Source organism: Erythrolamprus reginae, chromosome 1 (assembly GCF_031021105.1).
Source record: "Erythrolamprus reginae isolate rEryReg1 chromosome 1, rEryReg1.hap1, whole genome shotgun sequence".
Lineage (NCBI taxonomy): Eukaryota > Metazoa > Chordata > Lepidosauria > Squamata > Dipsadidae > Erythrolamprus > Erythrolamprus reginae.
Window position 1 is genome coordinate 72,284,724 of NC_091950.1, and position 14,591 is coordinate 72,299,314.

Consider the following 14,591-nt stretch of genomic DNA (forward strand, 5'->3'; position numbering starts at 1 on the left):
TAACAAGTAAATAGTACCTGTCAGCTGGCCATATTGATGAAGTCAAACACGCATTTCTACAAGTCTTGATATATCAAGACTAATATATCAAGCAGCTATGTGTATAAGTCAGTCTGTCCAACCAGTTGTCAGAAGTGTTGAACTTAATTGTAGCAATCTGGCTCTGTTATCTGTTTAAATCCCATGTTAAATAATGTTGATTTCAAATTCCAAAAATACAGGCCATGGTAAATTAAAATGCTTGGATAATAATCGGGTATATATTGTCATTTTGCCTGTATTGGGTGCAGTTTTTATGGAATGGGACTTTTAGCCACCTCCACTTGGCCAAGCCTGTTTCATCCCCAACCTTCCACCTCCCAGCCATTGGTTGTTGCCTTTTCTTGCTGGTGCTTTTGCTGAATGGGTCTCAAAAGCACTTTCGCCCTGGCCTTTTGGATGCAGGGGACACTTGGCCACCAACTAATCAGAGGATTCATTACTTTTCATTCCCTTCCCTGTCTGGAAGCAACCTTTTTTGGAGAAGGAGCGGGAGTTTTATATTTTAATTTGTGCATGCGTGTGTTTATTATTTCCTTATCAAGAGACATTATTTTAGAAGCTCTTTTCCCCCAGCTTTGAAGTTTTGACAGTCTTAAATTAGCTTGATTGCGTTTTTTCTCCTGGCAGCAGCAGGCAGGTTCCATGAGGAGGCGGCAAGGAGGAGGAGGAGGAAAGGGAGGGCGAAGAGGGCTGGCCACGGGGCTGGGTGCAGTGTGTGTCTGTCAGGAGTCTGGCAGTCTGGCGTCCCAACTCTGATTGTTTTGTTGATTTTTGGGGTGGTTGATGGGCAAGTTATGGGAGGGATGGTAAGGGAGACTTAGGAGGATCCTCGAGATCATTTCCTTTTCGGGTGTGTGATCGCTTCCATCCCAAGATTTAGGCTCTCCTTATGGGGGAAAGCTTTCAAAGGGACAGCCACTTCACGTTAACTATACGGGTATCTTATCATTTAGATACTAGACAGGTGTTTCAGCTGGGCTGAAACCAGAGGAGAAATAGCGGGGTGGGGAACTCAGGGAGGAGAAGGAGGGGAGGGAGAGAGAGGGAGATGGGGCGGGCAGGGGTGGGAGTTGAAACCAAACAAAAACCATGCGTGTACACTCCCCAGTCACACACATGCACCCTCCACGCACTCACGCATTCACTGTCTCTCTCTCACACACACACGCATGAACCCCTTCTTCCTCCCTTTCTTCCCCCAAAATCGATGTCTTCTCTCCTTGCCTCGGCTTCGCTCTCCTCTTTTGCTGTCGGCTGCAAAAGAGGGAGAAGGTTATTTGCTTTTTAATGTGTCCACTACCTTCCTTTTTGTGCTCTCCATCCTCTCCCCCCTTTCCCAACCCGACCACTTTCCCCATCCCGCGATTCCTACTTTCACATGCACGCCAAAGCCTAGTGCAATAGAGAGCTCGAGATACACATATACATTGCCCTTGCTATTTATTATTAAACCCCATTGCTTCTTTTTTCTTCTTTCTCTCCCCCCTTCCTCCTTTCTAGTGCGCTTCTCCCTCCCCTCCCCGCCCAAGTCCATCCTCCTCGCCTCTTCCTTCTGCCATCTTTTTTTCTTGCTCTCTCAGCTGGGGGCTTCTAAAGCCTGGAGAGGGTGAGTTCATGCCAGTTGCCCCCACTTTGGCTGGCTTGCTGGCTGCATCTCCCTCCCTCCCCCGATCCCCTTGATTGGCTGGTGGCCAAGTGTCCCCTGCGTCCAAAAGGCCAGGGCAAAAGTGCTTTTGAGACCCGTTTGGTGAAAGGGCCAGGGAGAAAAGGCAGCAACCAATGGCTGGGAGGCAGAAGGCTGGGGACGGAACAGGCTTGGCCCAGTGGAAGAGGCTAAAATTCCTAGACTTTTTAAACTAGGTCTTAAGCTTATTATGTTCTAACTAAATTTTTGTTTCCCTAAGTTTTAAAGATGAGTGACACAATAAATCTAAGCCTGGGAAAGGTACTGTTATGAAATGTAAAATGATGGTGCATAAGTAAGCTAGGAGAATAAGTAATGGCTTGTTTTACAAACACACTGGAAACCTTGGGTGCCTAAATATGTAATAGCAATAAATAGAATACAGTTTTTAAAAAAGTCTGTCTTGTTAATTGTATACAACTGATCAAATCCTGCTAAACTCAGTGCAGATTAGATCTTATAATCAGTTCCATAGGAAGAACATCATGGCACTGTTTTTGCTCCCAATATCAGATATCTAACATTGTCAGTCCTGTAACAACATACGTGGACTCAACTGTCATAATTATATTAAATATACATTTTAATGCATTTACAAGAAAAGAAACATCTCATTTGCAAATTCTAAAAAATATTAAAAAGTAAGGCACAGTGACTAGAAGAACCTCATAACAAACTCTTCCCTATTTATTATTGTAGGAACATTTCTGACTAGCAAAAATTAGAGCAAAGTAATCAGTTTATTAACTATGTTGCCTTATAATTTTTATGTCCTATACAGTGATTTGAATAATTATGTTACACATTTTATAGCCAACAACTATATCATTTTGTAATCCAAAATGGATGCATAATAATGAGAGAAAACTGTCCAAACATCTTAAAAAGTACCAAATGAGCAGTATACCAGATGAGATTTCTTCTGATCAATGACAGTGAAGGCAAAAGCATATATTCTTTATCTTTGCCATTTTCATCCACTTAGTTAATACTATATAATGTATTGCAGTTTCTTTTAAAATTCCAGCTAAATTTATACAAATTTATACGAACAGACTTGCAGGGGCAATGTAAACTACTGACGTCATTTCAGCTAAAAAGTGCTTCAGGAGCAGAACAGCTTTGCTGAATACATCCCATTATGCTACATGCACACAATCCATTCAGCTCTGATCTCTATAAACTTCATGTTGCAGATGTTTTATGGATTGTCCTACAGAAAATTTCCGTTTACATTAGATTTTCAGTGTTTCTTAGGATGAACAGATTTCTAATTTGAAAATTCACAATTGTCATAATAGGTGGTTTTTCCTATTAAAAATAAATATTTTTGAGATGTTAAATTTTACATGTGATTGACTTTTTAAGGTCAGAATAGTGATATGTACATGTATGAAACTATGAACATACAGTACTAATAATTCATCATACTTCACAAACAGCACATTCATTTAAAATTTTGCTCAGTGTTTACATTCAGCAATAATTCATCTAATATTGACGTAGACTAAGCATCAATTCTTTGGAATAGTGGAATTCTTTTCTATCACATTTTGTAAAGCCTGAGATTTAATATCAACCAACTGATACACTTTAGACCCTTCTTTGTTGGACCTGCAACACTTATCCTTTTATCAATTTTTAGATGAATTTTAAGAGCATTATTTATTTTAGAAATATTAACAAAACCACATGAATTAGATGACTGCTGGACATTCATATAAACATGTGCAACAGTGCAATTAGACTAAATCATGAAAGTATGTTCCAGTTAATTTAAAATTTTCACTTAGCTTTTAGTAAGTAATGTTATAAAAACAAAATAGACTTTTAAACAAAAAGAAACATAATTATCAGTCCATAACTATAATGAAGGCACCAGGTGCTCGGGAAAGATCTTTCACTTCTGCATAGGAAGATCAAAATAGAACCCATTTATTTCCATTTTATAATAGGTGAAATAAATATCTTGGTCTTTATTAGACAGAGAGGGACTGAAGAAACTAATATTAATAACCCTCTGATGGACATATTTTAAAATAAATCACATGCCACTAAACATGCAAAAAAGGACCAACAAATTGGCAATTCAAGAAATGTTACTACATGACATTCTAAGCAGACGCTACAGTAAAATCTCGTTTACTTTCTACAACAGACTGATGGTCTGCTTCAATTTCAAAATTAAGATTCGTAAATGTACTACAGGCTGTGTCCCTTGGCTGGGCTGTCTGAATAGCCATTCCTTCTTGGTTCTGCTTCTGTTCTTGAAACCTCCTTTCCGCTTCCTCTGACAATTTGTTTTCTTCCTCTTCTTCCTCCTCCTAAAAGAATCAATATATTTTACAACAGGTTACTTCTCAAAAAGCTTTAATCCTACGAAATATTGTACTTTAAAATATGCATCGCTGTTGCAATCTATTGCAAATTCTTTCAAAAAATGTCCAGAAATATAGGTCAGAAAATGTGTCTGAAGCTACTGTGCAAATTGATAATGCAAGATACAGAATTCATATGAGGCCTCACTGAATAAAACTGTTTTCAGTTCTGTAAATGCATCTGCTATTGAAAAAAAATTCTATACTTATGGCACATAGGAAGGAATGTTCCCAGTCTAAGAAATATCTTAGCCCGATCGCGCCAGAGGAGCGGAGGCTGAGCTCCGGCACCGCGGTCCTCCTTTCCGGCTTGCAGGACGCGGATTCGCGTTGTGCCGACCCCGGAGGGGTCGGCCCAGGACAGGGGGTCTCCTGGACACCCTGAGACGGATCGCCACGGTCCCGGGGTTAGGGATAACCCCGCAGCTGCAGGCATGGAGAGCTGTGCCCAGGCGGCTGCCTGGACACAGCCATAGCGATCGCCGAAAGCGGAAGGTAAAAAAAATAGAATTGAAGTCTACAAAAAGCAGATCGGCAGAAAAAGGAGACTCACAGCACCACACGGAACTCTTTCGGTGTCTATACAAGTTTGGAAAAAGAAGATTTTAAACTTTAAGGCGAACACAACAAAAGAAGAAAACTGTAAGTGATATCCATCCGTGGAGGAGAAGAACGGCCGGATCTACTTGCCTTTGTTGCAATTGAGTATAACTTTCATTTTTTTTCTACCTAAGATTATAGTGTGGTGTATCTACTTTCCCTTTTCTTCTTTTATTTTTTCTTGTCATAATTTTGATATATAAATATTTTTTTTCCTCTTCTTTTTACAAAACTAAAGTGTGATTTGGAAATTATGGAGTGAATGAAGTTAAACATATTAATCAATTGAACATCGTGGAACCAATAAACTGAACTAATTCAATTCACGTTATTTTAATGGAATTTTATTGAAGTTATAAATATTTGAAATGAATTTTGGACTATTCATCTTATTTTTCTACTTTTAAAATTTTTGACATTTTTATTCCCTTATTAATTTTTTCCTTGGACTTGTTGGGACTAATTTTTTTTTGGGTGAGATATTAGAGGTGTAAGGACACTTGGTATTTCTAATTTTCTACTCTTCGTTGTTTTTCTTTTTTATATATATAATATAGAATCTTGGACTGTCTTATCAGCATTTGAATTTGGAAATCACTCTGGACATTGGTTTTGGATTTATTTTTCTTTTTTCTCTGGATAATCTTACTAGAGCATAAGTTAGGCTCACTTTATTTGGACTCATTAGAAATTTTTGGACCCTTTTTTTATAACTTTTGATATACTTCCTTTTTCTAACTAAAAGTCTGCTCACTACAACTACCCTTGGATTAATTTTTATTTTTTCATTTTTACACATATAAGTATATTTTTTGAATATTAGAAATAATTTTAAATATATATTTTTCATATTTTTTAAATATATAAAATATTTTCTTTTCCTCTCCCTTTTCTGAAAGAAACTCTCCTTAGTTGTTGTTTTTCTTTTTCTTTTTATTTGCTTTTCTTTGAAGAAATTCTCTGTATTTTTCTTCCTTTTTACTTTTTTCCTTCCTCCTTTTCTTCTTTCTCTCCCTTTTTTACCTTTTATTTTCAATTATTATTAATTTTTTCTCCTTTTAAAATCACATTTATATCTTTTCTTTTTTTCATTATTAAATAGCTATGTGCTAGAATATTGGTTTCTTCCCTTCCCCCACCTGATCCCCTTTCAAGGAATTTAGGAACTCACTGAAATATTTTTTTTCTTTACTTTCATCCTTTTACTTACTTTTTCTTTTTCTTTTCTATTTTCCTTTTAATTAAATTTACAATTAATTATAGTACTAAATGAACTGAATCAATATATTTAATTTCTCTCTGTTTTTTTTCTGCTCCATTATTCTATTAAGAATACATAAGATTTAGATTAAAATAATTTTTAAAATAAAATAATAACAGTGAATTTTGGATTATGAAAGGTTCCCACAGGGCACAGAGTGTGACTTCAGTGACTACAATAACAACGCGAAAACAACCAACTACTCCTGCCCCAACTTCTACACCCAGGACCTGTCCAACCTCATCACCGTTACAACAAAGGACCATACCTACAATGTTGGCCAAAGAGAAAGAAAAAGACAAGCCTACGATGGACCCTAGTCTTCAGATTATTCAAGAAGCACTAGCAGACATCAAGGCATTACAAACCCAGGCAAAAACTCAAAGTGACACAAACAAAGAAGAAATGAAAACCTACCTACAAGAATTGAGGCAAGAGATGAAGGAGATGAAAGACGAAATTAAAAAAGAAATTGCAGAACTCAGAACTGAATTAACTGAAGTAAAAGGGAATGTTGTCGAAATGGACGGAAATATAAAAGTCATCCAACAAAAACTACAGGACAGCGAAAAGAGAATACAAGTGACAGAAGGAAAAATCCAAGATGTGGGACAGAGAGTAGAAGAATATGAAGACCGTAATTACGCAGCCCGCAGAGACTTTGATATAGCAATAACCAATCTAGAACTCCACTCCGCACAACATGGCTTGAGGTTTCAAAACATCGAAGAAGAAAAAGACGAAGACTTGCCTGCAAAAATGGCAGAAATTATGGGAGCCATTTTGCAGTTGGACCCAACAGAACTGGTAAAAGAAATCGATGAAGTCTACCGAGTTCAGACCGGATATGTAAGGCGCCACAATTTACCTAGAGAAGTCCACATTAAGTTCACAAGAAGAATTGTCAAAGACGCAATACTGAGATACACAAAAAACGAGTCCTTTCAACGTAATGGAAAAGAAATCACGATTCTGAAACAAGTTCCGAGGAGAGTCCGAGAGACTAGAAGACAATATTACTTTCTTACAAGTATCTTAATCAGAAAGAGCATTGCTTTCAGATGGCTGATACCAGAAGGTTTGACCCTAACATGGCAATCAACGAGAGTGAAAATAGAAAGCATAGAACAAGCACGATCTTTTCTAGCACGCAGTGGGCTGGACAGCACCGCACAAATTCAGATTCAACCAAAGCCTAGCGACGAAACGATGGGGGCCACTGGTGGTGGAGGGGAAGAAGCGTTGGTGGTGAGGCAGAAACAACTACAGATCTCACAGGACCTAATTTTGGACACCCGACTCCGAGAACCAAAAGAACCTAAAAGGTACTGCAAATAAAGATGACGCATGACCTGAAAATATTTTCAGTCAATGTAAATGGATTGAATAACCCAAGGAAGAGAATTCAAGTATTAACTAAACTCACGAAACAAAAAGCCCAGATAAACATTCTACAAGAAGTCCATATCAAGAAATCAAAAAGAAGTCTCCTTAAAAACTCAAAATTGGGAAAATTATACACCAGTTTGGCCAATCAAAAGAAAAGAGGTGTAGCAATGTATATTGATGAATTAATTGAATCAAAAGAAATATACAATGATGGGGATGGAAGGATTTTGATAGTACAATTAGATTCAGAAACAAAACCATTAACAATTGTCTCAATTTATGCACCAAATGATAATCAAAAACAATTCTATAAAGATTTACATGAAAAAATTAATGAGTTATCAATTGAAAATATGATAATAATAGGAGACTTCAATGCAATTTCAGATGACCAAATGGATTATAATGGAAAAAGAAAAGAAAAGAAGAAAAAGGTAATTTTACCGGCATCATTTTGGAAAATGAGTTCAGAATTATCATTAAAAGATGTATGGCGAGAACAGCATTTAAAAGATAAACAGTATACTTTTTATTCCAACCCCCATAAGACATGGTCTAGAATTGACATGGCTTGGGCCCCTATTCACATAATGGAACAAATAAGTGAAATAGAAATAGAGACAAATACTTGGGCGGACCATAACCCTATATCCATATATTGGAAAGGTAAAAGGAGAATAAGGAATTGGTCAATGAATAGAACTATAATAAAAGATCCTGAATATAAGAAATGGATAGAGAAGGAATTAGAGATTTTTTTAAAAATAAACAAAAATACAGATACCACCCCTCAAAATTTATGGGACACAACTAAAGCATATATACGTGGATTAACAATATCATTTATAGCAAAAAAGAATAAAGAAAAAATATCAAGGAACACTAGTAGAAGAATTAAGAAAATTAGAAATTTTAATGCAAAAAGAGGATAAGGATGACAAATTAAAAAATCAGAGAGAATTAATAAGACAAAAACTGAGATTAATAGAACAAGAACCAATTGTAGAAAAGATAAAGAGAGCAAAACAAAACCATTTTGAATATGCGAATAAACCTGGAAGATGGCTGGCATACAAACTAAGAAAAGAGAGGGAAAATAAAATTATAAAAAATTTGACAGACTCAAAAGGTATAATAAAACATAGAAGATAAAAAGGAAATAGTATCGGAATTTTATAAACAATTATATAAGAAAGAAGAGATAAGTGAGGATTTAATTTTTAAATATCTGGAAAAAATAGAACTTCCAGTTTTAACCGAAACACAACAGCAAAGATTAAATAGGCCTATCACAGATATAGAATTAAAACAATCTATAAAGAATAAAAAAAATAATAAAGCAACCGGCCCAGATGCAATACCAGCTGAATTTTACAAATTGGAACTAGAAATATTTTTTTCCAATATGCTTGAGATATATAATCAAATATTGACAATAGGTAAATTACCAAAAACTTGGTCAGAAACTTTAATAACCTTAATACATAAGGCGGATACCAAGAAAGAAAAAATTGAAAATTATAGACCTATTTCATTGTTGAATGTCAATTACAAAATTTTTATATCAATATTTGCCAATAGACTTAAAAGTATTATAAATAATATGATACATAGTGATCAAAATGGATTTTTACCAGGAAGACAAATTAAAAATAATTTAAGAATAATAGTTAATATTTTGGAATATTATGAGCAGCATCCCGAAAAGCAAATGGCACTTATATTTCTGGATGCCCAAAAAGCGTTTGACAACGTGGATTGGAATTTTATGAAAATACAATTAAATAAGATGCAAGTAGGAACAAAATTCTTTAATATAATAGACGCTATATATTCTGAACAAACTGCTAAAATTATAATAAATAGTGAACAAACAGAAAAAGTAGTTATACAAAGAGGAGTAAGACAAGGTTGTCCAATATCACCATTGTTATTTATTTTAACCTTAGAAGCATTGTTGATAAAAATAAGAGCAGATAAAGAAATAAAAGGATTGAAAATTAGAAAAGAAATCTACAAAACACAAGCATTCGCTGACGACGTAGTGTTTGTTTTGGACGACCCAATAGAATCTATTTTAAATTTAATAAATGTGGTTGAAGAATACGGGAAAGTTGCAGGATTGAAAATAAATAAGGAAAAGACACAGATAGTTACAAAAAATATGACTGAAATACAGAGAAAATATTTAGGAGACCTATCAAACATGAAGATCACGAAAAAAGTGAAATATTTAGGGATATGGATGACCTCCAAAGCCGTATCTTTAAAAAATGATAATTATTTAAAATTATTAAGTCAGATTAAAAAAGACTTAGAAATATGGAGTAATCTACAATTATCACTTGTAGGAAGAATCTCCACAGTTAAAATGAACATCCTTCCAAAAATATTGTTTCTTTTCCAAGTGATTCCAATAAATCCAGGAACGAAATTTTTTATTGAATTGAATAAGATAATAAGAAAATTTATTTGGCAAGGTAAAAAATCAAGAATAAAACAAAACTCATTAGAAGATCGTAAGGAAAGAGGAGGCCCAGGTCTCCCAAATTGGAAACTATATTATCATGCCACGGCCCTGACATGGATAAAAGAATGGCTCACACTAGAAAATCAAAGATTGCTTAATTTAGAAGGGCACGATTTGATGGTCAGTTGGCATGCATTTGTATGGTATGATAAATTAAAAACTCACTCATACTTTAAAAATAATGTTATTAGAAAATCATTAATAGAAGTGTGGAATGAAATAAAGAAAAATCACTTTTTAGTAATGCCAGAATGGGTTTCACCCCTTGAAGCCATTGTACACCCGAATCTTAAAGGAAAAGGTAAGATTTGGAAATATAGTGACTTGTTAGATAATCAATTAAAATTAAGAACAAAACAAGAGTTACACGAGTTAGGTATACATTTAGATTGGTGGCATTATATACAGATTAGTTCTAGATATCAAAAAGACGTAAAGACTTATATCTTTAAAAAGGAAAACAATGTATTGAGCAAATTATTATTCCAAAATCAAACAAAGACAATTGGAAATGTTTATAAATATCTATTAAATCATAGAACAATAGGTTGGATATTGAAAGACAATATGATCAGTTGGTGCAAAAATTTTGGCAAAGAGATTGATCTAGATACTTGGGAAAATATATGGATATATAACTGGAAAATAACAAAATCAATTTCTTTTAAAGAAAACCAAATTAAGATGTTTTATAGATGGCACCTTCCACCTTATAGAATTTCTAAAATGTTTCCATCTGTATCGCCTATTTGTTGGAAATGTAAAAAAGAGGTTGGCACATATTATCATGCATGGTGGACTTGTTCAGAGACAAAAATATTTTGGAATAAAGTAGAGAATTGGATAAATGAAATAACAAAGGAGAAGATTAAAAAATATCCTGAATTTTTCCTATTGGGCATTTCAAATATAACGTATAAAAAAGAAATTTACTATTTAATAATACACATATTGGTGGCGGCACGAATAGTATTTGCACAGAAATGGAAAGAAAAGACGATACCGAAAGATACGGAGGTATTCAAAAAAATTATAGAATGTGCAGAATTAGATATGATGACTAAACGTTTGAATAACCAAACCGAAACGGAATTTTACAAAATATGGGATAAAGTATATGATTGGTGGAATGTTAAAAATAGTATTAAAAATTAAATATATAAGAATAAATGATTATTTGAAAAATTATAAGATAGAATTAAATATTTTATATGATAACTAACATAGAAGCTTTTATTTTGTTTCCTTTTTGTACCACCAATAATTTGTTTATTGTTATTTATATATATATATATATATATATATATATATATATATATATATATATATATATACAAGTGTATCTTTTTCTTTAAAAAAAATAAAGAAAGAAAGAAATTTGATTAACAATTTTAATCCTAAAAACATAGAATTAAGTTTAATGATAATGTATTTTGTAAGTGTGGCATTTCTGCTTAGATCTAGTAACAGCTAGAGTTTTTTCTTTCTGTATTAGTTAGACTTCTACGATAAGCGGAGCAATGGTAGCTCCTTAAATGTTTAATGTTGTATGTTTTTGTCTGTCCTTTTTGAAAATAATAAAAAATATTTTTTTTAAAAAAGAAATATCTTCCTGCAGGAATTCCATTTCACTCCCACTCTTTCACTGTGGCTTTAACTTTTAAATGCTTTCAGTATTCATTTAATTTTAAATTAAAGTCTAATTTCCCTTTGATTTTAAACTCTTACTAGTTATTCTAAGTGTTTATCAAAGCACAAAGGTAAGTATAAATGAAATGAAATAATATTGGAATACTCAACCAAAAACATTCCAATATTGAATGAAACGATCATACAGCTTTCATGGCTGTCAAAAATCAAAAGTGTCTCTAAAATGGTTTTTGCGCAAACCATTCTGGGTTTGAAATAGCCGTTTATACTGTTCAATACCTGAGGGTCATAGCCAAACTAAGCATGTAACTCGGTGGTTCCCAACTTTTTTTGGCCATGCCTCACCTAAGGATCTCTAAAATCCTGAGGCTTCCCCCCCATGACATATAATTCTTATTATTCAAAAAGTGAATTATTCATGTGGAGGAAGCCTAAAAGATTTTGCAAAATCTACACTGTTTAAAGGATTTAAAAAAAAAAAAAAAGCATACCTCCTTTTTCATTCTGTAGTATTCATCTATGGCATATTGGTATTTTGGTGTACTGATGCCCAAAACAGAGGCAATCTTTTCACCAAGGAAGTCACACACTGAATAAATGAAATAAATTTGTTGTTAATGTTCCAGATTATTTATTGAGCATAGTTTCAATCAACATTCAGGAATTACTTTCACAAAGAGAACTTTCCGACAACTACACAAATTCAACATTATATGAGCACATTATAGTCATTCTCACAACATGATAGCCATGATGGAATTATTAGCTATGAAATACCATTTAGCACAGTGTTTTTCAACCAGTGTGCCGTGGCACACTAGTGTGCCGCGAGACATGGTCAGGTGTGCCGCGAAGAAGGAAGCTCAGGTTACGGTCTCGCAACTTTTTGCTGAGAGACAGAGAGAGTGAGAGAGATAGAGAGAGAGAAAGAAAGCAAGAGAGAAAGAGTGAGAGAGAAAAAGAGAGAGAAAGAAAGCAAGAGAGAGCGAGAGAGAGAAAAGAAAGCAAGAGGGAAAGAAAGCAAGAGAGAGAAAAGGAGAGGAAGGCAGAGAAATGAGAGAAAAAAGGGGAGGAAAAAAGAGAAATGAGAAAATAATTTGAGATAGAGAATGAGAGGAAAGAGAGAAACAAAAGAGAAGTGACTCTTGATTTAAAGCATATGATAAAAAGCACCCAAAGAATAAGAGAGAAAAAACCCCCAGCCCTCACCTGTTTTTGAAAATAGTTCAAGAGTGTGTATGTATACACACACACACACACACACACGGGGGGGGGAGGAGACAGGGATGGAAAAAGAGAGAAGAGTGTCTTAGGGTGTCATTTTGTGTCATTTTGGTTGGTGGTGTGCCCCAGGATTTTGTAAATGTAAAAAAATGTGCCGCAGCTCAAAAAAGGTTGAAAACCACTGATTTAGCAGAATGTGAGACACTTAATTATCTAGGCATTCAAATGATATAACTATGTCTTTTTTCAGAGCAGATGGTACATTTCCAAAGGAAACTAGATTGAAGCTACTACACTATTTTTTATCTCTTAAGAATGCCTATGCTGCTTTTATGATGCCCAGAGGCATTCCTTTAATTTGGGGGGAAATAAAAATTTTGTGACTAGTGCAGTATACCTCGGGGTCACCTGAGTAGTACAAATGGGTATGGAGCTTTCTAGAAACTTGAAAGGACTGGAGATAGATGATGTCATATTTATTTATTTATTTATTCAATTTTTTAATGCAGCCTTTCTTCTGAGACTCAGGGCGGCTTACAACATGTTAGCAATAGCACTTTTTAACAGAGCCAGCATACTACCCCCACAATCCAGGTCCTCATTTTACCCACCTTGGAAGGATGGAAGGCTGAGTCAACGTTGAGCCGGTGATGAGATTTGAACCTCTGACCTACAGGTCTATAGTCGGCTTTATTGGCCTGCAGTACTGCACTCTACCTGCTGCGCCATCTCAGCTCTTTATCCCTCCCCAAATGCCACTCTTGAAGACAGCAAAGTCTACATTTTGGACAGAGGACTCAAAGAGGCTATGTCAAAATTAAACAGCCTTCTCAACATTTGCACTAAGGTGACCCTGAGGGGACAGATAAACCTCCAAATGGTCTCAATAACTCTCTAAAAGAATGCAGATGCCCAGCTTTCTGCAAGGAATATAAATTTATTTATTTATTTATTTATTTAATTTGTATGCCGCCCCTCTCCGTAGACTTGGGGCGGCTCACAGTAGTGATAGAAACAATGTACAATACAAATCTAATAATACGAAGTTAAAAACCCATAATTTAAAAAACATGCATACAACACACCATACATAAATTATATAGGCCTGGGGAAGATATTTCAATTCCTCCATGCCAGACGGCAGAGGTGGGTTTTGAGAAGTTTACGAAAGGCAAGGAGGGTGGGGGCAATTCTGATCCCTGGGGGGAGTTGGTTCCAGAGGGCCGAGGCCACCACAGAGAAGGTTCTTCCCCTGGGTCCCGCCAAATGACATTGTTTAGTCGACGGGACCGGAGAATGCCAACTCTGTGGGACCTAACCGGTCGCTGGGATTCGTGTGGCAGAAGGCAGTCCCGGAGATATTCTAGTCCTTCCATTCCTCACCACCCAGCCAAAGCTGAAGAAGTTTCTTGGATGAGAAGCGAAAAGTCTTCAAAGAAAAACCAGAGTTCAGTTGACTCTTGGAGAAAAAGCACCTTTGGGACAATCATGACCTGAAGGACTGAGAATTAAGGGATTCTGACCTTGGAGTTTTGCTCTGAATATCAGCAATGTTCCCTCTAATTTTTTTTTTTGGGGGGGCGGAAAAGTATAGTGACTGGGCGGCACAGAAATAATAAATAAATAAACAAACAAACAAACAAACAAATAAAAAACCCACCCTGTTTTGCCTCAGAGAATTTCAAAATAAAATACTGTACTGTGTGTCTATAACAGTGAGCTCATAATAGGGCAACTCTATCAATATCAAAATGCCACTTAAATAGTTGAGCTAGTTTCAAACTAGATTTTGATTTTCTTTCTCTCTTCCTTACTCCCATTATTTTTCTTTCT

At 35.1% G+C, this 14,591-nt stretch overlaps 1 protein-coding gene across 1 annotated transcript in view; it reads right to left on the reverse strand.

Moving 5' to 3' along the window:
• Positions 1-2,291: 2,291 nt before the first annotated feature.
• SRP54 (signal recognition particle 54) overlaps positions 2,292-14,591 on the reverse strand; it is a 54,671-nt gene continuing 42,371 nt past the window's right edge. The window contains exons 16-17 of the mRNA XM_070755590.1: positions 12,026-12,123; positions 2,292-4,050 (exon numbers count right to left, since the gene is read on the reverse strand). Of these exons, the coding sequence (XP_070611691.1) occupies positions 3,841-4,050; positions 12,026-12,123 (308 nt within the window). The 3' untranslated portion in view covers positions 2,292-3,840. The remainder of the gene's footprint in view (positions 4,051-12,025; positions 12,124-14,591) is intronic.